This window comes from Haemaphysalis longicornis, unplaced genomic scaffold, assembly GCF_048455015.1.
Source record: "Haemaphysalis longicornis isolate Haplotype H1 unplaced genomic scaffold, Haemaphysalis longicornis Haplotype H1 scaffold_2, whole genome shotgun sequence".
NCBI classification, from domain to species: domain Eukaryota; kingdom Metazoa; phylum Arthropoda; class Arachnida; order Ixodida; family Ixodidae; genus Haemaphysalis; species Haemaphysalis longicornis.
Window position 1 is genome coordinate 263,079,651 of NW_027526295.1, and position 21,072 is coordinate 263,100,722.

Here is a 21,072-nt window from a genome sequence, read left to right on the forward strand (position 1 = left end):
CAAATAAAATCAACTGATATTTTTACCGTACAGCGTAAAACTAGGGCGCGGGAAGCACTTTTTTGCGCTGGGCGGACAAGCACAGCGGTCAGCAGCACGACTACGCATCTGCGAACGCTTTTCCGTCTACGAAATGCAATTGCTAGACGTGAGCTACTGTGGAAACTCGGGCGACGCTTACTGCACGATCGCAGTACAACAAATAGTCACCTAAGCGGCTTGAAATGCCAAAACTAAATAAAAGTGTAAACCGGTTATATAATATATACTCTATATTAGCAAGGCATTTGCGTCCCGCTCCGTAGCCTAGCAGTCTGGGGCGCTAGGAATTCACCGCAAATATTTTGCGAGTCACGAGTTCGAATCCCCGCCGGTACGTGCTTTTTTTTTTGTAAGTTAACTTTTTTGTTTTCCGCCGATGTTTTCTATATTGAGTTCACCTTTTTTGGGGCCGCAACGTTCATGGCTACACGAACTAGTTCACAAAACGCGCGCAGGCTGGCACTGGCGCGCTAGCGAGTTCTCGTTGGCGTGCTGTTGCCATAAGCACCGACTGCTTGCAGGCAGTGGGCACAGGCCAGAATGAACAGACCCTTGGCCTGGTGCGAACACGCTTTTTACGATACAGGCATGAGGGAGGCAAGCTCCAATTATGGGGGAAAAGCGCATGACATTTGGGCGTCTGCGGGTACGCGGAGGGCGTTCACGCACTGCGTAGGTCTCGGCTAGTGAATGCTACGACTACAAGCCGTCCTGGGAGGCTTATCTTGTGCATTTTACAGCCGACAACATGGCAGAAGCGCGGTACGATGATTACTGAGATATTGAGAATGCCCATCCAACAAAGCCATTGGTTATGTTTTACAGAACCGAAACCGAAACTTGTGTGATTGCTAACCTTGGGCATCGTCCAATCACGGCGCCCCTCCTCTCAACGTCACAGCCTTAGTTGGTGCGGCCGCCGCAAACCGCGCATGGTAGTTTTTCTTCTTTCGCGCTTTGTAAAATAATTACCGATTTGTCAACCAGATAAACGATGAAAAGTGTGCTAATTTGAGCCAGTCTACGCAGTGCAAGCAAAAACGGGAGCTTGACAAATTCACTTCAGTGTCCCTTTAAGGAGTCCACGAGGTTAGAAGAATAACGCTGAAAGGGCAAGGACTGCAAAATCACAAGCGCGCTCAGTAAACTAATAGTTGTGTATAGTACATATGTTTTCATGCAGCAGTATTAGATGCCAATATATGTATAATCTACGGAGGTTTTATTCTAAGCTGAGAAGGCGAAGACGAAAACCCGGAGTAAGTTCCAAGGCGGAGTAAGTTTCTGCGAAAGGAAATCCTGGACCAGGACGAATTTTTCTTCAACTGCGAAGTTTCTGAGAAAGCTGTGCGGCTTTTCTTAGTATACCGTGCTGCTGCATTGATTGATTTGATTTGATTGGGGGGTTTAACGCGCCGACGCAACGCCGGTGATGAGGCGCGCCGTAGTGGAGGGCTCCGGATTAATTTTGACCACCTGGGGATCTTTAACGAGCGCCGAAATCTCGTACACACGGGCGTTTTGCTTTTCGCCTCCATCAGAAAAGCGGCCGGGAATCGAACCCGCGACCCCGTGCGCAGCAGCGCAACGCCTTAGCCATTGAGCCACCGCGGCGGGTTCCGAAGAACAGTTGATGCAGCCGGTGGTGGTGGCCCAAAAAGTGGCGCATACCAACTCAGGGGGATTGGCCAAGAAGATTTTTTTTCATTAAAAGAACCAGATAAGGCAAAATAGTACAGTCGAAGAAAGAATTTAGTACGTAGATTGAAGAGAGAAATAGAAAAAGAAAGAGGAACGAGAGAGCCTGATCGGAATAATTTTAGCAAGGCAGACGAGCCGTCTCTGATATGAAGGAATGGATGGCGTGACAAACATCCCCATGGCAGTGGCCTAGCTTCGTGCCCCCAAAAGACAAACGCACTGCCAAAGTTGGTGGCATTCCCAGACGCCGCAAGGGAGCCTCCAGCAGCCTTCTTCGATGATGAGAGAATCGGCGGCAAAAAAAGAAGAAATGGTAATAAGATTCGAATTCCTAGAAGAAGTGGCACAAGGGTGAGGTTGTTAGATCTGCCCGGTATAGGTACCTATTAAGTGGGGGAACACCACAACGAAACGAAGTCAGCGAAACTTTGCACAAGCGAGTTTGGCAGAGGCTTCTTTTCCAATGAAACCTGAGATGTTCGAGTTCCGGAGTGATCAGACGCGTCCTGGGCTAACAGGTATTGGCGGTAACGGGCTAGCAACATGCAAGAAAACGGGGGAAGCACCTCCACGATTGGTAAAGACAATGTCATTTTTGCTAACGTATCGGCGGCTTCATTAAGGCCTAATCCACAGTAACCAGGCAGCCAAACAAGCCTAATTGCACGCAAATAAGTGGGAACGCAGGAGTAAAAAGTTTCAAGCATGGGACTTACAGTTTCCAAGGAAAGGACCATGCACACCGAAAGGGAATCAGTGAGTATCATCACTGAGGATTGCGCCGAATCGAGTTTCACGACGGCAAGAAGAATAGCCAGAAATTCTGCATAAAATATGGGAATATAATCTGGTAGACGCAATGAAAAAGACCAATTCAATGCCGGAGAGAAGATACCCACCCCAACTTTCTCTTTTTTTTCCCCCGAGGCGTCGGTTGCAATAACCACGTGTGATGGGTATTCAGACTGGTGAGCCAGGAGAATGTTTTTAATTAAGTTGGTTAGAAGAAACTTAGCATGGTTTGGGAAAATATTATCAAAAGAAACCTCCACTACTGTGGGTTGAGACTACAAGACGGGAACTGAAAGGAGCGTGGAGTTTAGTGGATTAAGTAAAGAGTTGGCAAAAATGACCTGCGGGCGCCGGCTACGAGACAATTAAGAACCGAAAAACAAAATTGCGTGTTGGATAAAAACAGCCTGTGATCTGGCCAGCGATGACTCTAGTAACTTTGCAAATGCATAGATGGTTAGATATTTAAACCTGGAATTCAGCGTTGGTACTCCGGCCTCCAAGTACAATACCCGAATCGAAACGTAACCGGGCAGGCCTAAGCAACAACGCAATGCTTGTCGTTCCAGCTTCACCAAAGGCAGGAGCTTATAGGTCGCAGAGCCAGAGATTAAAACACACTCAAATTTTAAAATTGGTCGAACATACATGCTGTAAATAATCAAGAGCGTATCTGCCCTCAGACCTGTTCTTTTGTGGCTAAGACCCCTTAGCAGAGCTAGAGCACGGGAGCCTTTCGCAGCTATATGTTCAATGTGTAGGCGCCAGAGTCAATTTTCTGTCATATATCACTCCAAGATATTTTAGCGAATCAACCTGACGAATGGTTTGTTGGTGATACGATAACGAAATCAATATTTGGTCCGTAAGAGGGAACACTCGAGGATGGCACATTTATTAATGTTTAAAGAAAATTTCGAAGTATCCAGCCATGTTTCCAGGGCATTCAAATATGATTGAAGGGAATGAAATAAGGAATGAATGTCTTGCGATGAAGAGAAAAAGGCGATGTCATCTGCATAGACATATGTATGCACATCCAGGTGAATAGGTATGGAGCTCAAAAGCACATTGAATAGCACTGGAGAGATAACATACCCCTGGGGGACTCCCCGTGTTTGCTTATACCGAGAAGAGGCGTAACCATGTTGGTAACAGAAAAAACTATCTGTTTTCCACAAAAGCCGCTACCTATACGCAGTAATGTACCCCGGGAACAAATAACGAGCTAGGAGACCTGGAAGGATGCCATATTACACACTGTCGTAAGCTTTTTGGATGTCCAGAGTGACTAAAGCTGCGATCTGCTTATTTTGTCGGGCCCAGTGGATGCGACTTTCCAAGTCTATATGCGGCCACCAGATAGAGCATCCTTCCCTCAAACCAATTTGTCTGCAGTTTAGTATGTTCCTTGTACTCAAAAACTTGTTAATGCGGAGAAGCAAAACGCGCTCAATTACTTTCACAAGGGTGGATGTTAGTGCTATTGGCCTAATATTACCAAATGATATCCAAGCTCCGGTTTCTTTAAAAAAGGCAAAATCTTGGCCACGCGCCATTCAGGAAGTATCCACGCGTTTTTAAGAGAAACATTAACCACATTCAACAGGTCTGCCGGAGCTTCGTTGTACAACAGCTTAATCATCGCTGTGGTGATACCGTCTGGACCAGGCGCAGACGCTGGAAGACGGGAAACCACCCTATCTAGCTCGCCTATAGCGACCTCTTCAAAGTCAGCCATGCCGACGAAGGCCCGTCGACGGAATCTTTGTCGCAAACCGCAGCTGTAGATCACTCGCTATGGTCTCTAAGAATTCAACGGTTTCTTCTGGGGTACGAACCAGGGAGGGTGCGTTTGGAGAGACGGAACATAATTTCCTAGACCTGAGGAACTTGAATAAAGCTTGTCTACGATTCGGGTGTGATAGGGCAGAAAATCGGCCAATATTAAATGTTTCCTTCGCACGTGATACAGTTCGCTTAAAATTTGCACGGTGAAATTTATATATATATATATATATATATATAGAAATTAAGGGTTGGCAGTCAAGAAAACCTCGGAAAGCAAAGGGGAGGTTGTGGTGGGTCATAGAAACAGATGAAGAATTTTTTTAGTCGAAAAGAAAGTGGTGAAAAAATCGCACCAGACCGGTATTCTGGAGGTCGTGGGTTCGGATCCCACCCGGCGGGCATTTTTTCACCACTTTCTTTTCGACTCAAAAAATTCTTCATCTGTTTCTATGAACCACCACAACCTCCCCTTTGCTTTCCGAGGTTTTCTTGACTGCCAACCCTTAATTTCTGTCTTATTTCACGGAGCCCTCATTTCCCATTTTCTGATTCGCTATATATATATATATATATATATATATATATATATATATATATATATATATATATATATATATATATATATATATATATATATATATATATATATATAGTTACGTAAAGCAAAGGGCAGAATGTGGCAGGTCATGGTAGTGATAAATTTGACTGCAATTGAGCATAAAGCTCTGCAGCGGTCGACGATGTGGGATGCGAGAGATTGACCCGCTGATCAATTTGGAGGCTCGTTATTGTGAAAGCTGCCGACGACGAAGCGGTTGTCGATGATCTACGATAGATTCGCGGTCATATTATTTCACTGTTAAGCTAGAATTTTTGTCTGGGAAAACTGCATGCGCACAAGACAAGCAAGTAGCTTAAAATGACATGCTTACATTTGGTTTGTCATTTATCAAAGATCACACGTGTGAGACGATGCACTCGTGTTTATTCACAATGGTACAGATGGCATTTTATAAATTACTGGTGAGGACATGACAGCAAACTGTGGACACTAAGTTCCGTCGGGGATTTCGGCAACATAATTTAGTCGGCTAAATAACCGTAAGTGTAATGAATGAAAATTTTCCAGGTCAGTACGATATTGCACATGGTCTGGTAACATCAAAAACTGAATTCCCGTGTAGGCATTTTGCACGTTACTAATATCACAATTTATTCACGCCGATGTTTAAATCTAGAGCGAAAACTTATTTGTGGCCGAGACAAGTTTTGTTTTGGGCTTCCGCATGCTGTACATTAAAATTTGATTGAAATATTCGCACAGAGCTTGTGGGGACCACTAACAAACTTCCTGTAGGCGCAGCAAGAATTAACCGGACGCTCTACAATAAATAAGCATAAATAACTGCAGGTCTATACAGGAACGTCCTCAGGGACATAAACATAGCTTTCTGTAGGCAAAGCGCACGCGTCTTCAACGCTCTCTTACATACCGTAACATCTTGTGACGCATTGCATGTAAAATAATTGCATTCTTCTTTCTTTCGGTTCTTAGAATGGGAGCTAAAATATATTGCGAACGGCCTTAAAAACTAGTTCATCCCGTCGACCTTGCTCCTGAAGTTGAGACGCATCGTTCGGGGCGAGCCCCCCATTCCGCATTCGCGGTGAGCTCACCACCCGTGAGTTGGAACAGTAGTCATGATTGAGCTCGATTTTTCACTTCCATGGTGACAGGCCGGTCGCCAAAGCGCACCGGACACGGGTAGGCGAAGCACTGACTGGCCTTGTCGCCGAGTGTGTCACTTGTTATCTTGCGAGTCACGCCTACAGAAGACGCGCGCGTGCTTCCACGCTGACAGTGTGCTGCTTCTGCTCGCGCCACTACTCAGAGTGAATACGCGTGCAGCTACGTGGCCACTGCCGCGGTGCTCTCCGCGGCCAGCGCCTACAGGGAGGTCTGGGACTTGTCTGGCAGCGCCTCGTATGCCTCGTTTTCGTAGTAGTTCTCGCACTTGGGCACGGACTCGGGCCAGACGCAGAGCTTGTTCTCTGGGTTGAACACCGTGCGCGGGGGACAGGTCTTCTCGAAGGCCACCAGCTTTCCGCCCTGGGCGACGCAGTCGTAGAAGCGCTGGCAGTCGCTGGGGTGCGCGAAGCTGCCACTCGACTGGCACTCGAACCCTGAGCCGCCCGGTGTCATTGAGGATGACGAAGGGGCCTCGCTCGTTGTCGTGGTCGGAGTTGTGCTTGTGGTGGTGCTAGGCGTAGAGCTGGGAGTGCTAGAGCGGCTTGGCGGCCACCAGACTTTTGCAGTCGATGACGTCGGTGTGGTGCCGCTTGTATCGCTTTCTGGTGTAGACTCCTTGGGTGTCGACGGGGTCGTCGGTGTATCGGCACCTGCATAGCAACGCATGCAAGGCACATGGTATAAGTGCACAGAGAACATACAGGCGACTGCAACCACGTGCGACGCAATATGATAGGTTTAGCGGGAAGCAAAAAAAAAAAAGACATTTGCACGTTACTGCCTAATTATACAAACGACGGTCGTTCTGCTTCATGCGTAGTTTTTTGCCGCTACTGCATAGTTAGTGGCGTACACTTGCCAGGTGTGCTGGGCCGTGGCCACCACGTCTTCTCGGTGGAAGGCGTTGGCACGGTGGCCGGGGTGGCCTGAGTGGGTGGAGGGGTCGCTATGACGCCGGGCCCACCAATGGCGAACACTTGGTTGATGGTGCTCAGCATGGGGTACTTTAATCCGTGGCACTTGCCCTGAAAGTCGTCCGTCTCGATCGACCACACCATGCCGCCCGCAAGACCCATCGCTTTCGCGAACTCCACCTGCGTGCAGAACGAGGCAGGGTGATCTGTAACCTGCCTGCAGTCAGTGCTGATTCCCGCAATCACGATGGAGCGTGTTTCGCTCGCTGTGCGACGTAACAGGGATAGATTATTTCCGGATCACTCTCTGTAGTATATATGTCACACCACCCCCGTAAACTGCCTTCCTCCTGAAAAATTATGCGGAGTTAAGTGATACCATTGTATACGTAGCGCATATTCGAGAGGCGGTTGTCATGAAACTGTAGAGCTAATCCCGCGCTTGTACTCATTGTAATGGCAAACTGCGAATGACAGAAAGCCTTTTTTGTTATTTATTTTTGTATTCAATGTATTTGATTATTTTGTGAAGAAAATGTCCACTGCCATTTCTTTTCCTTTTTTCGTTCTATGCAGACTTTATTCCAGAGAAAATGTCACGAAATTTGTTTCAAAGCGATGGCTGAGAGGTAATTGTAAAAATGTCGCAGGAGAAACATACCCCCATCCTTTGAGTTTTAAGAGCTCCGCAGTCACTCCGCATGCGCTCCCACGCCTTGTTCGTTACCTCCATCGCAGACTCGGAGGTTCCCCGTTGCTTAAAAGCAGCGAACACATAGGCGTGCGCAGAGTTCTCAATTTGGGGGGGCAAAGTGTTACCGCTGCGCCCCCCCCCCCCCCCCCCCCCCCCCCCCCCCCAGAGCAACTCCCGACCTCTTCTCACTGAAGGCCTTGCGGTGCGAACGCAGTGCAAAGAGGGATGGTTATAAAATTTTTATTTCAATGTGATGGAATTGCAACACACACAAAATATTTCTGAGCAGAAATTTTACTTTCATGTGTTACATCGGCAAGGCATGGGGCAAATTTGGCGGCCCCTTCAGATGATTAGGGGGGGCGGCCGCCCCCCCTGCCCCCCCCTGTGCGCACGCCTATGAGCGAACACTTGCTGCGGTCGTAGTTACTAACCGCCGTTCCGCTTACCTCTCGTCACCCATATTTCAAGCAGCAATTACAAGAGGTTGCAACATTCAGGCACCAGCTGCGTAGTTGATGCGCCACATAGGACTCGTGGAACTAAAAGCGAATAGACAAACAGCCACTGCAGTGCCCGTAAGAGATGTATGTGCAAAATATAGTGCCTTCCTCTTTCGTACCTTCGCGGTGATGCTTTCCATGTCGTCGTAGCCGACCCACTGCCGATCCCGGAACGCGTACGGGGCCATGAAGTACGGGTCCTTCACCACCGTCCACTTTTCACGGGCGAACTTCTCGCAAATCTGCAGACAGACGCATGAAGAACCAACGAGTGGGGTCAGTGGTCACTGTGTTACCGACTGGATTTTTCTAAGTTCCGGGCAAGATAATTATAAATCGCCCTAATGTTACTCCTCAACGTACTCGAGAAGTGCTCTATTGAAATTTCTCCGCGTTCACACAAACATTAGTCGCGTTTAGCTCTGTCGTGGATTTTCCATATCCGCAAAACAGTGTTTTCAATGACATTTTTTCTGTGTCTATTTCAATGACACATGTCTGTTTTACAGAAATTAGTTTCCATAATATGTGTACAAAAGATGAAGTTTTGCAGAAGGCGCCCAAAGTCAAAAGACCGAAACCGCAGAGTAACCAAGAAATTAGTTTTTTTTTCTCAACTTTGTAATATTGTGCACTCATAGCATACCCATCAACGAAAATTTTAATGCAACATGCTCGAAACCTCTAACGAAAAAAAAAAATTCCGCTTCATTTAGCTGATACCGGTTTACACCACTTCAATTTGGACAGCAGTACTGAGTTAAATATGGTCTTTCATTTCGCCTTCCTTGCAGCATCACTGGTTATAGAAGTAAGCCCCTTCAATCCGTTACTTTTTAAAGGCGTAATACGGTCGGGTCCAACGAGAGCGCGGGAGGTCACGTACCTCGTTGTATCCCAGAGAGCCGGGCTCCCGGGTGTAGGGTCCCGCCTGGCCCTTCTGCGGCGCCTCGTCGCCCGGCATGTGGTCCTCGGCCCGGCGCAGCGTGAACGAGCGCCCGTACAGCCCCATGCCCAGCACCAGCTTGTTGCGCGGGGCGCCCTTCTCGATCCAGTAGTTCACCGAGAAGTTCTGCACAAATTATTCGACGGGCTCTCTGAGTTCCTGAAAAAGGGGCACATTTTCTTGGACATTCATGTGTTCAACGACGTCGGTAAATATCTAGACTTTTGAAATTTATCGGAACGCAGTTAGCTTAAATAGATATATGGGTGTGTCGGTTGAACATTCGTGTGTGTAAAGTTTTGCCTCTGTTCACTTCTCAGATGCACGTTTTCCCACACAGTTGCGTACTGCGCTGATATGGCGTGCATACGGAAGGGCAGCAGCATGCATATACACTGTTCGTAGAAATCACCCCACAGAGGCTACGTCTGACACATACTACGCCTCTGGCGTTTATTCGGACGTGTATTCGCCCGAATAAACGTCAAAGAAAACGACTGAGAAAACAGAGAAAACGACTGAGGAAAACCTGGCCATTTACGTTATGTCATGCATGTTTGAAACACCACATCATATCAGTAACTGCCGGAACAGTTACCAATGCCACCGAAGGAAATGTTGCCAAGGATGACTGAAGGAGGAGCCTCACGGTGCCCTTGTGGTCCAGGACATATACTGGCTGCACCGAGTTCGGCCAGTTGCAGACATTAAAACGACCATCTAAAAGAGAACTATACTGAGCCATTTTGAAACCACAAAGAAGGCTTACACTTAGCTTACCTTGCTCACATTTTAGCCAGAGCTCTCAAGATGCATTTGTTCAAGCTTCCGGCAGCAGCGCTTAGGGTACAAGAGAACACAGAAGTGTTCAAAATATTTACAGAATTTCGGCCTGTATTTTACACTTGTTAGGCATAGGAACCTGTCGAGTCTCTCACTGGCATGCTTTGAACTCCCCAGAAAAAAAAGGCATGTTTCTTCGTAGGCATCACTCCTCTCTTAGCCCTTCACTGATTGGCGGTTTCGGGTGGTGAAGGCGACTCGCTGCAGCAGCTTACCACGTTCAGAATTCGCTCGTCGGGCCGCTCTTCGGGCCTTGAGTACATGGGAGCGTGATGGCCTGCGCGGGTTTCCCAGCCGCCGTGGAAGTCATACGCCATCACGTTGATCAGGTCCAGGTACCTGTACCATTGAGAGGTGGCGCGGTCTTTGCTAAGAGCCACATCGCTTGAACTTGTCCAGCTCAAACCGCTCAAGACATGGTACACAAGGGCAATAAGACACTACACGCATGCTGGGGCTCTTTATTAAAACCAACTGGTCAGCAGGAAACAAACCAGGCATGCGCCGCAGAGAAAGATAAATTATTATTTTTTGCTAAATTCAGACCGTGCCTCGTGATATCCTGGCAACAGCGAGGCTATGGGACGCACCATACCTTCCCCTCTTTCATTAGTAATTAGCAGGACGTCTACCAGTGGAAAAGAAAAGAAAAGGTAACGTACTCCTTCAACATTACGACACTTCTTTTAACAATAATGCGCGCCATTTTGATTATTTTGGCAGTCTTAAGCGCGTCCGTATCGTGTTAATTATTGCGATGCCTCGTCGGCTAGTTCAAAATTTTATCTGATGGCGTGAACCTGCATCTTTATGCCGCTGTACTTCCGGCACGCCATAAATTTACTGTCTGGTCAGGTGTTTCGCCAGACGTGTTTGTTTTTATACGGCCAATACCGGACAGAACGTACTTGGAAACCTGAGGGACGTCGTAGGCGGGGTCCAGGAAATGCTTCCCGGCGGACACAGCGGCAGTCAGCAGCAGGCCGTACGGCTTGAACTCTTGGCTCAGCTCCTGCATACCGGCACGACCTTCTTTGCAGACCCACCCGCACAGAGAAACAGCTTTTTTAGAGGTAGAAGCGTTACTGTGCTTTATGGTGTCAGTATGGGCCTCTGACCGGTGCGTTCGGTGGTGCTATAGTACTCGTGTAACGTGCGAAATAATCTTACGCAACCTTACAAGCCATTATTGCCGGTTAATAAAGAGAAAGAGCACGGATGCAGATCTCGACTTGTTCCTACATTCGCCGTCTTGACAGGAATCTCTTCTGTTCTGCGGAATGTGATGCATGCGAGGCATCAACAAAGAATCTGCCGGCTCATACACATGTAAATACGTGCGTACATCCATACACAGAGTAGTTCCTCAACCACAACTATTTCTGGTTTCTTGTTCCCTACAGATGGCATGCAGCAGAACAACTCATTGAAGAGTTCAAACGTGCCCTGTCCCGATACACATGCTTTTATGAATCTCGCTTATAGAGCTAGTATTCAGGTTCTTGAAGAGGGCATTGTCTTATGCCTGGGTAAAAGGAAGACTTGTGCGCAAGTCACGACGCATCATCATCATTGTCGTCACCGACGTGAATCACGAGCTGACCCTCCTCTTACCAGCGTGTAGGCAAAGGATGACGAGCAAGATCTTGATATCATGCATCATTCTCTCAACACATTGTCTGCTTATACCGATTACGTAAAAAGCAAGGGTGAGCTTCATCTTTCCTGATGATCTGTGAGGTCACGAGTGTTTCCGGTTGCTAAAGTTCACAAGTTGAATGCCAGTAGCTGGTGGCAAAACTGAGAGGAAGTAAAATATGCACCCACTTAAGATTGCGGATTAAGGAAAAATTCCAAACAGTAGATAGTAAGCCCTTTCCCCCTCCCCTGAATCCGAAACCTTGTGTAATGCTTCCAGCATTGCATCTTCATACTCCTGAGTGCTTTTCAGCACTTTACAACTGAAACGATCGCCAAGTGCTCGCTCGCACGTGGTCGTCGTGAGCCATCGCGCGGCAAAAAGACACTGCAACACGTGCGGCCGTCCAAACTATAGGTTCATATGAATTGAGGGAGCTGACCCACCCTGAGGAGGGTGACGAAGTTGGCCTTGTCCTCTGGCTTGCCTCCCCTGGCCGCGGGGTACTCCCAGTCCAGGTCAAGGCCGTCGAAGTTGTACTTCTTGCAGAAGTCCACCACACTGTCGGCGAAGATCTTGCGCGCGGCCGGCTGCTGCGCCATGGCCGAGTACTTGACCGAGCCTTCGTTCCAGCCGCCGATGGCGATCAGCGCCTTCAGCTTCGGGTTCTGTTTCTTCAGCGCCGTGAACCGCTTGAATGCGCCTGCGAGCATACACACAAGGGTGGGCGGCCCGTTATTGGAAACAAAAACAGCTGCGCTCAGAAATACTGATGAGGATGATACATTTGTAACCCTACTGCACTCAGAAGTAAGATTTAAAAATTGTGGTTGATTCCTCGGTAAATCACGAAAGTGAAATGTGCAGCGAAATCTGCGGCTGAGCATGGTTTGCGGGTCGGCGGCTGTCTTGTGGGTGTGCTTGGCGAGCGACGTCCTGCTGGCGGGTCACTTCGACAAAGGTGTACTGGCGCCATTTCCGTGACGGATATGACGTCAGTTAAATCTTGGTGTATCCCGGCATAAAACACTTTCGTGTTAAAATATGAAACCCGAAAACGAACAACCCAAAGTATTACGTACTCTAATACTAAAGGTTGCTTCTCTGCAAGAAGACCCTGTGTGCAGGGGTGCTCCCTTTACAGGCCGCTTGCTTCGTTGTACTGGCGTCACTTCAGCGACGGATATGACGTCACTCAAATGTTTGTGTATCTCGCAATAAAACACTTTCGTGTTAAAAATATCAGTGCAATTACACTCTGCGAGGGTTGATGACTAGCAGAGCTGTTTGTGGGTTATTGGCTGACCACAAAGTCCCGATCACGGAGCAACTTGCTCCGTAGTCCCGATTAAACCGCGCCGTCGTGCCGGGGAAGCGTTCAGCGCGATTGTAGTCACGCCGACGTCTCGCGTTTTCCACTCGCGGTATTCCGAGTCCCGGCGGTCATCGCGCTTATGGGTGGCGGCCGCGACCCGATCGTCGTCGGTGGTCGTTTTCGTCCATTGCAGCCGATTTTTTTTTCTGGACAAGTAGGCTTCACTGTGCGACGGGTAATGTCGGAAAGCCAGCTTACAAAAACCAAGCTATCACCGATTTTAAAATCAGCTTCACCTCTAGACAAAAATGCTTTGCTGGAAAGACAGTTTTTCATAGGCAATATACGCAATCTTATATCAAAATGTTTTGCTCCGAAGGTGAATAGGTGGCCGAAGGAAGAGGGTGTACCGGAGTGAGGAGGAGGGGAGCGGCTTTTCTCGGTTTCCGCACGCAAATAAGAATAATATTATAAATAAACGGGAACGTCAGCCTATAACGGCTCCGCTGTGAAAACACGAAATATGTTAACGTTTAAGAACCGGCGTAGCCAAGACGTACTGTACCAGGAAATGTATTTCACTGGAGCCCATACAGTGGGGTGGGGACAAAATAGGAATGCGTGATATGCGTTCTGCCTACAATTCACAAATAGCTTCTACAAGGGAAACTCGCATATTCCTTGATGTCTGCACAGTACGACTATTCACACACTGGAAATGAATTTCTGATAATATAGAGACGCATTCTGCTAAGATATAAGTGTAAATGCATCCATGTCTACTTCTGAAAGTAGAGTAGGTTTTACGAAGCAGTCGGCTTCGTGAGCATTTGGCGTATCTTGCGATGCCGACCAACTCCAAAAAATTGGAGCGTAGGGTAGCTTCTGTTCAGCTTACTGATCAACTAGATTTCTTTATGAAAGTTCTTTTACATGGTTTTGGAAACAGCGCGTTAAAACAGGACCACAAAGAAAAGAACCGGACAGGATGAGCGCTGCCTTCAGTTACTTCAGTTAGCAATTGGTATGTGGAAATAGACGTATATGCATTCGTGATCCCTGGCACGCTTTAGGTAATAAGCTACACATGCATAAACACACACAAAGGAAATGTGAAACCAAAGGGAAAATAAACAAGGCAACGGTATGTTTAAGGAACTGGGACTAATTAAATGTTTTGTAATTTTAACCCTTTCAGTCACCGTGTCTCCATATGGAGACGGGGCTTTCTTCGTTGTTTTCCTCGTGAAAACGAAAAGAGTTCATGCTGCAGAGCGGTGCGGCTGATGTTCGAAACCTACGGAAGTGAAAGGAGGAGGGGGAGGAAGTGGTTGTTGGGGGTGTGGATTGGCGAGACTGCACTCATAAACATCGTTTCAAAATGGACGCCACCAAGTTTTGTGGGAGCTCCGGTGTGTTGCCGCCCTAAGTTCTCTTTTACTGCAGCGTAAATCATTTATAAAGGCTAAAAACAGCTCTTCCAAGCGCAGAAATTATTATTTCACCTACTTGTTTGTAAGCTGCCTCGGGATATTTATTATTTTTATAGGGAAAAGCAGGATTTAGTAATGGTGTCACCGTATGAGGACGCCACGCCATTTGCGTAATAAGTATTCTAGAGAGACTGAAATTTTTTTTCTTACCTCTAGACACTTGACACTGCTAAACCTCCAAGTACGGAATTTTTCTGCAGTGAATATAATTCGTGACTGAAAGGGTTAAACAAATGATCTTGCCCTAGTTATTCACCGCGATTGACGCAACCGGAACATATCAGTAATGAGCATCTCAATAACTGCCTCAATCTATAGCAAACCCAATTTACTGTTGTATAGGTGGTGTGGTGGAAACTGGTACGCAGCCATGTTTTCTCACTTGGTGCAGAAAATTCCTGGCGAGTGTTGGTTTTTTCTCTCGTTTATCAGAATAAATTTTAATGTGTTGATTATTGAAGTAGATCGGCCCCACCGTGGTAACGGGTAATGGCATAGTGCCTCACTTTGCAGCCAGTCCTTCAGATTGTTGCTAGCTGACTTTACCGGCTTCTGCGACATTTTTTTCTTCTGATCACGGAACAACAGCAGCAGCAAAACGAAACTGAGCAAGTGGTATGAGGGACTTTCATACTGACGAGAACGCGGTGTCCCTTCAGCAGTTGCTGCGCCTGCATTGACGGTGTCCTTTATAGCCCCGGTTCCAGCGCCCCATAGCTGTGTCTACAGCCCATACTAATGTGTGAGGCCCATATCTAATAGCGTCCAAACGGTTTCGTCACAAGAGCCAAGCCAGGCAGGTCTACTGAGCTGCCTGGCCGTGGGGCCTGGCGGCTGCTCCCACGGTCCGTAACCTGGGCTGTTGCAACGCTTTTAAAGTGTGCAGAACGCAATGAGAAACTGGCTGCTGCTCCCACGGTCCGTAGCCTGGGCTGTTGCAACGCTTTTAACGTGTGCAGAACGGAATGAGAAGAGGCAACACCTTGCTTGCGCGAGGTGCATGAAAAGACGAAAATTCGTACCAAAGGCTTGCAGTTATCAATAAACTTTGCCAGAAACCAGCATGCAGGAATCACTTTGCTCTCTTCCTTCCTTTGTTTCTTTGCCTACACATTTCAACTGCTCTGCGTATAGCTTTCTCGTGAGCTTGATCCCCCGTGGTAAAACGGCCCAATAAAAACGCACAAAAAATTCCGTTCAAAAATTTTTCACTGAATTTGGCACTCAAGTGAGCAGGATAAGCACAAAGATGAAAGTAGTCGGCGCGCTCTCCAGCGAAGCCTCAAACGCGAACGCTGACGGGGAAAACATCATGTCGTGTAGGGCAGCCCATCACAACGCCGAAAAGCGATGCTATCGCGAACAAACAAGCTTGCAGACAGGTGACGAGCACGGCTACCGTTCCCAGAAAATTACTGCCTGCACTCACGCCCCCGCACTGCAAAGGCGGGGAGATGTACATAACAAGAGACCGGTGCGAGGCCTGTGCGATTGTGGGTAATGTAAAGAGAGGAGAATACATCAGTCAGGAAAGAAGAGTTAGCACAGGGAGCGAAATTGAGCGACGTAAGAGGCTCGCACACGTTATGCTTATGAAAGCGTTGAACTGGTTGCTGTGACAGCTGGGAGCAGGGTGAGATCTTATCGACCACTCGGCCAGAATGGCCCAAAATTCGCAGTAACTGACGTGCCCTTTGCTCTTGCAATCTGTTGCTTGGCCTTCAAACAGGGGCAAGGTCCCCGATGCCGCCCCTTTGTGTAGAGCATGCAGAGGGACGCACCTTTGCCGTAATTATCCTCGAGGTCATTCCAGGAATCCAGGCTGCGGATCTTGAAGTCGCTGCCCAGGCCCGCGAATCCGTAGACGATGTGCGTGCAGATGAACGGGTCTATGTTCTCCACGGGGAACTTGCCGTCGCCCGGACGGTAGACGGCCCACGAGCCGTAGTAGCACACCACCTTGTAGTCATGCGCGTCTGCGGCCACAGCACAGGTATACGCAAGTTAAACAACACATTCTCTATCTCTCTCTTGATTCATAACTCGCAAAAAGGTGTTTACTTCGTATTTATTACTATCTAGTTTTGTAGTTTCACCTGCGCTGCGGCGAGAGACACTGGGGCAGTTTTTTGATCTCGTTGTTTGAATGATTAGTCACAAAATCTATACACGAACAGTTACTATTGTCGTTTTGCTTAAGTCAATTTATTAGCGGCTTCGCACCTCTGGTTCTTTGCTGAATGTGAACGTATAATGTACAAGAAGTGTGACGGAATAAATTGTACCAAGCTGCAAAAGTACCTCCATTCGTTAATAGGCTGCAGCGGATGTAACAATCACAATAGTTACGCCCCACCTGGTATCCCCGACAAGAAATAACTTATTAGCAGGGCGTTAGCATTTGTGGCCTCTGACGTCAAGAAAAGATGGTTGCTTAGCGTAACGGTTAACAACATGAAAAAAAGGCCCATAAACGGTCAATCCTGTGTGTTCCTCCCTGAAATATTCAGGCAGGTGCCTGAATATTTCATTCACGACAGGTGCACGACAGGTTCGTATATTCACGACAGGTGCGTAGCCAGCAAACATGGCACGGGGTCTGGGACACTGCTTTTGCAATAAAACTATCCCTATTTAACGCTGCGACGTATAGGCAGTGGCGCGAACCAGCATTTATATCGCGTGGTTATTTGTACATAACCTATTCGCGTGAGGAATATAAATCGTCATAATTTGACCGATTCCACCCGTCTATCGTAGCAGTGATGATTGCCAGCAAAAAACTTACACATCATTTTTTTAACTCCGCAATATGTGTTGCTGCCTCGTCGGAAATAGCGAATCCAGAATGAAGGGCAAAAGCAATATTCTAAGCATGACAGCTTTAGGGGGGGGGGGGGGGGAACTACCGTGGTATCTTACGTCTGCATACCCTTATGGGCTCCCTTAGTGGCTACTCTATAGCCCTCCGTAAGCTAACAAGAGCTGAAGAGGACAAGATTGTCCCTTTTTACACATTCATTTGCCTTGATAGCAACCGCAATCATGCCACCGTTCATGACTTGGAATGCCAATAACTACTCTGGCATGAATTAAAATTTACGCAGCTGTTTATAATGTATTTAGGCGTATGTGTGGCTACTGCCGATAATTTGTCCGTACGTACATCCCTCTCTCTCTCTCTCTCTCTCTCTCTCTCTCTCTCTCTCTCTCTCTCTCTCTCTCTCTCTCTCTCTCTCTCTCTCTGGCATGAATTAAAATATACGCAGCTGTTTATAACGTATTTAGGCGTATGTGTGGCTACTGCCGATAATTTGTTTGTACGTACATCTTGATATCTGTACACTCGATATACCCTCCGGATCAGATGTGTAGCCGCTAAGGCGAAGAGCATTGATGGCGATGATCTTTTTTATTAGCCTCGCCTGGGCCATTGGCACATATGTCCTTGAGCAGGTGGGCTTTATTTGAGAATACGATGCGTGCACTGGTTCAGAGGGGAAAAAAATCCCCCTGACGTACGTAGCCATCATCACCATCACCACCACCTGCTCTTATCGGGAACTCTAACGTGAAGGTGCGGAATGGCAAGCGTGATTGAGATCACGCGCAGAAGAGGTGCCCCGCGTTTTCCAAATCTGGAGAAGGAAAGGAGCGGCGGAGGAAACGCCGCTCCTAATGAAGGACAGTGACGAAAGAGGAGTTGAGCGGTACGCCGTTGTCTCTTGTTCTCTCAAGTCGCGGGGTTGGGACGTCCCTCTTTTCAAGGCGGAAAAGCAATACGGGGATGGGAATCGTGATTCCTCTCCTCGACGGTGGCAATTTTTTACGACAATTTTTGCGCGTATTTTTACGAGTTCTTGCATACATAAGTCATCACATTACATGTCTTTGTAACAATTCCTTCGATCGAAAGAGGAATTGCCCTTAACAAGTTTCACCCCTCCCCTTTTTTTCTTCTTATGTTTCAGTCGGTGTACCATTGTGTAGGGTTTAGTACGATCAGACAGTTCCCGCGTGCTGCGGGCTACGCCGGGGAAGCGTCCTGCAGCCAATGCATGTTACTCGTTGTTACTCACCTGCGTAACGCGGCCTGTAGGCGTACGAGTAGCCCATGATGGGGGTAGCCAACGCCGATCCAGCCATCAGCGCCAGTAGAACTGCCGACTCCAACAGCAGCCGGGGAAGCATCTTGACCTCGTCGGAAGAAGTGCCTGCGGAGGTGGCGGCGTCGACAAAGACGTCTCGCGAGGGAGAACATCAGCGCTCGAGCGAGCGGGCGCGTCGGAAAACGGCGACACAGATTCGACAGCGCTGACTGTGCACGCGGGGCTGTTCTTGTCGTGCGTATACGCGCAACACGCCCGTCGCATCCCCCTTCGAGGGTTGCGGCATTCCGCTCGCTCACGCTTGAGCAGTTTCCGTTCATGCGTCGCGGTCGTGAGATCCACAAGATGTCCGCACATTTTGGGCGCACGGACATTTCCGCGCATCATCTTGAAATACCCTTCAATAGTCGCTGGTGTTCGCTGGGTATTTTTTGCCAACATTTACACCTTTCTTCGTGGTTAAATGTGTGAGACTGTAAGGGATCGGCGTTCAATGCAAACCTAAATTTACAAGCAGGATGAAATAATATTTGGAAAGGGATTACTTATTCGTAGCCATTATTGGCGAATTGGGCCTGAAAGAAGGCAGGAACTATTGATAAGGGTTACTTCCGTGTTTCGATGAGCTTTTTTTTTTTTTCATCGGAAGCCTTATTTCGTGAGTTCTGACCTTGTCTTGTAGACTACATCGAAGCTATAGTTACCGAAACACTCCGCTTCGACCCCTCGCTAACATTACCGAATTTCTGGTAGTAAATTCTGGCTTTGAATTTTCAGCAGCCATCTGGGCCCAGTGCCTGTATACCACGCTTCTCCTGTCGCTGCTGTTCCCTGCCTGAAGCGTCTTGTTGCTGAGCGAGACGCTGCACGGTTCGTGAGCGGACCATAGCTCCTCTTATTTTGATCGAGGTTAAAAGTAAACGAAAGTATAGAGAGTCCTGAAGCTGCTTACGTGTGCTAATGCTAATGCATTACATAGGAAGTTGAAATTTAGAGAGTACGTTCCTTCCATATGGCGTGAAGGCTCAATAAGACGTGGATTTTTTAAAATTTACACCCGCATACGTATGAAAAACAACTCAACGCGTGTTTACAAATTCCTCAGTAACTTTTTCGGTGGTATAATCAACAAATTGGATCGTGGAATGTCAAGCTATAGAAATTTGTGAAGCGAATTGCCCGTTTAATCTTGACCTGGTGAAATCGTTGCCAACAGCTTGTTTTTAATTGCTTTAAACAAAACAAAAGTACTAGAAAAACAGCGTAAACGTATTTTATACATATTCCACCCCTTATCAATTCCATACTCTATCCTTCACAAGCCCTGCCTCAGGCGTGTCACTCCGGCGATGTCGTGTATACTTTATTTGCTCTATGCGCTTCACACGGCCTCCATAATCTCCGAAACTTTACAAGAACCACTGTAGCCATCATACATGATTATTCGCATGTACAATAAAGCGGTCTTGCCGACACCTTGTTGTCGGGGTGCACCAGTCGTTGCACAGTATAGATGTAGGTAACGGCAACGTTGTATTACACAAAATAATTTTGTTTACATTCACTAGGTGCAATGGTGAGCGTTTGTTTTTGGCACAGTCTGACGAGAAAATCGCAATTGCACGGTAGAAATGCCACTTACTTCTTATTATGTCCCGCTAAGATTACACGCTGTCACCGCGGAGATCGAACAATCTTATTCGATAAGGGCGTGCCAGCGTTACCAGTAACTGCGGATTGAATCAAGGCTTGTAATAGGCACGATACCTACATTCACATTCCCCTCACCCTGCCTGAACCCTGAAGTGTAAAACCACTTACTTGCCTTGGATGCGCTTCGTAGATTTCAGTGCTCGTAGTGGGGTCGCACAGGGCTCAAACCTCACTCAATATGCATGATGAAGCAGTTTAAAAAATCTCCGAAATGTAGTACATAAAAAAAAAACTTTAAAACCCGTAGTCGTGTTTGTGTCCTACGGAGCGGTATCGAACAAGTCCGCAGTCCGAGTCGCACCGTTACTCTAACGAGGGCTTTTTCCCGGCCACGCCGCTACTGACAGAAGCGCGTAATGCGGCGGAAGCACGTATGTTCACATTTATAGCGCAGTTCACGTCCGTCCCCCTCTCCGCACCAGCCACCGGCGCCTTTGGGCACAGATCTGCAGAGAAGGACGTGAAAGGGTTGTGGACCTGTTTACCGCATCAAGACTGAGTTCGCACGCCCCCTTCCCTGGGCATAGGATGAGAGCCGACATTGGGGCAACCTTATCCGGTCAGCCAACCGAGACATCGCGGCCTACCGCACACACGGGCCGGGAAGACGAGAAAATCCGAGTGGGGGAAAAAGCGAGCCACCAAGAAGCCGCGCACTCAGACAGGCCTGGAAATAAAAACCCGCGAACAAATGCAAAACAAACACCCCGCCACGCTGTGCCTCTATTTGCAGAGGCGAGCTGTAATGACCAACACGGCCGATGCGCGTTCCTCGACCGCTCGGTCTAGCTGCCAGAAACGAAACGAGCAGCCGGTTGCGGACGCTG

The 21,072-nt window shown here is 47.8% G+C and overlaps 1 protein-coding gene across 3 annotated transcripts; it reads right to left on the reverse strand.

Moving 5' to 3' along the window:
- Nucleotides 1–5,291: 5,291 nt before the first annotated feature.
- Nucleotides 5,292–20,608, reverse strand: LOC144170576 (chitinase-3-like protein 1). 3 transcript variants are annotated; one of them, XM_077700460.1, is made up of 10 exons: nt 20,358–20,608; nt 18,503–18,637; nt 16,205–16,399; nt 12,062–12,318; nt 10,885–10,988; nt 10,192–10,315; nt 9,074–9,259; nt 8,307–8,429; nt 6,930–7,170; nt 5,292–6,726 (listed from the first exon to the last, which is right to left on the reverse strand). In XM_077700460.1, exons 2-10 carry the CDS (start codon nt 18,612–18,614, stop codon nt 6,275–6,277), a joined length of 1,794 nt encoding a protein of 597 aa, XP_077556586.1. In that variant the 5' UTR covers nt 18,615–18,637; nt 20,358–20,608; the 3' UTR covers nt 5,292–6,274. The 3 variants fall into 3 exon arrangements, with proteins under 3 accessions (XP_077556586.1, XP_077556585.1, XP_077556587.1); XM_077700459.1 differs by having other exon boundaries at nt 20,354–20,608; XM_077700461.1 differs by having other exon boundaries at nt 6,936–7,170; nt 20,354–20,607.
- Between the last annotated feature and the right edge of the window lie 464 nt (nt 20,609–21,072).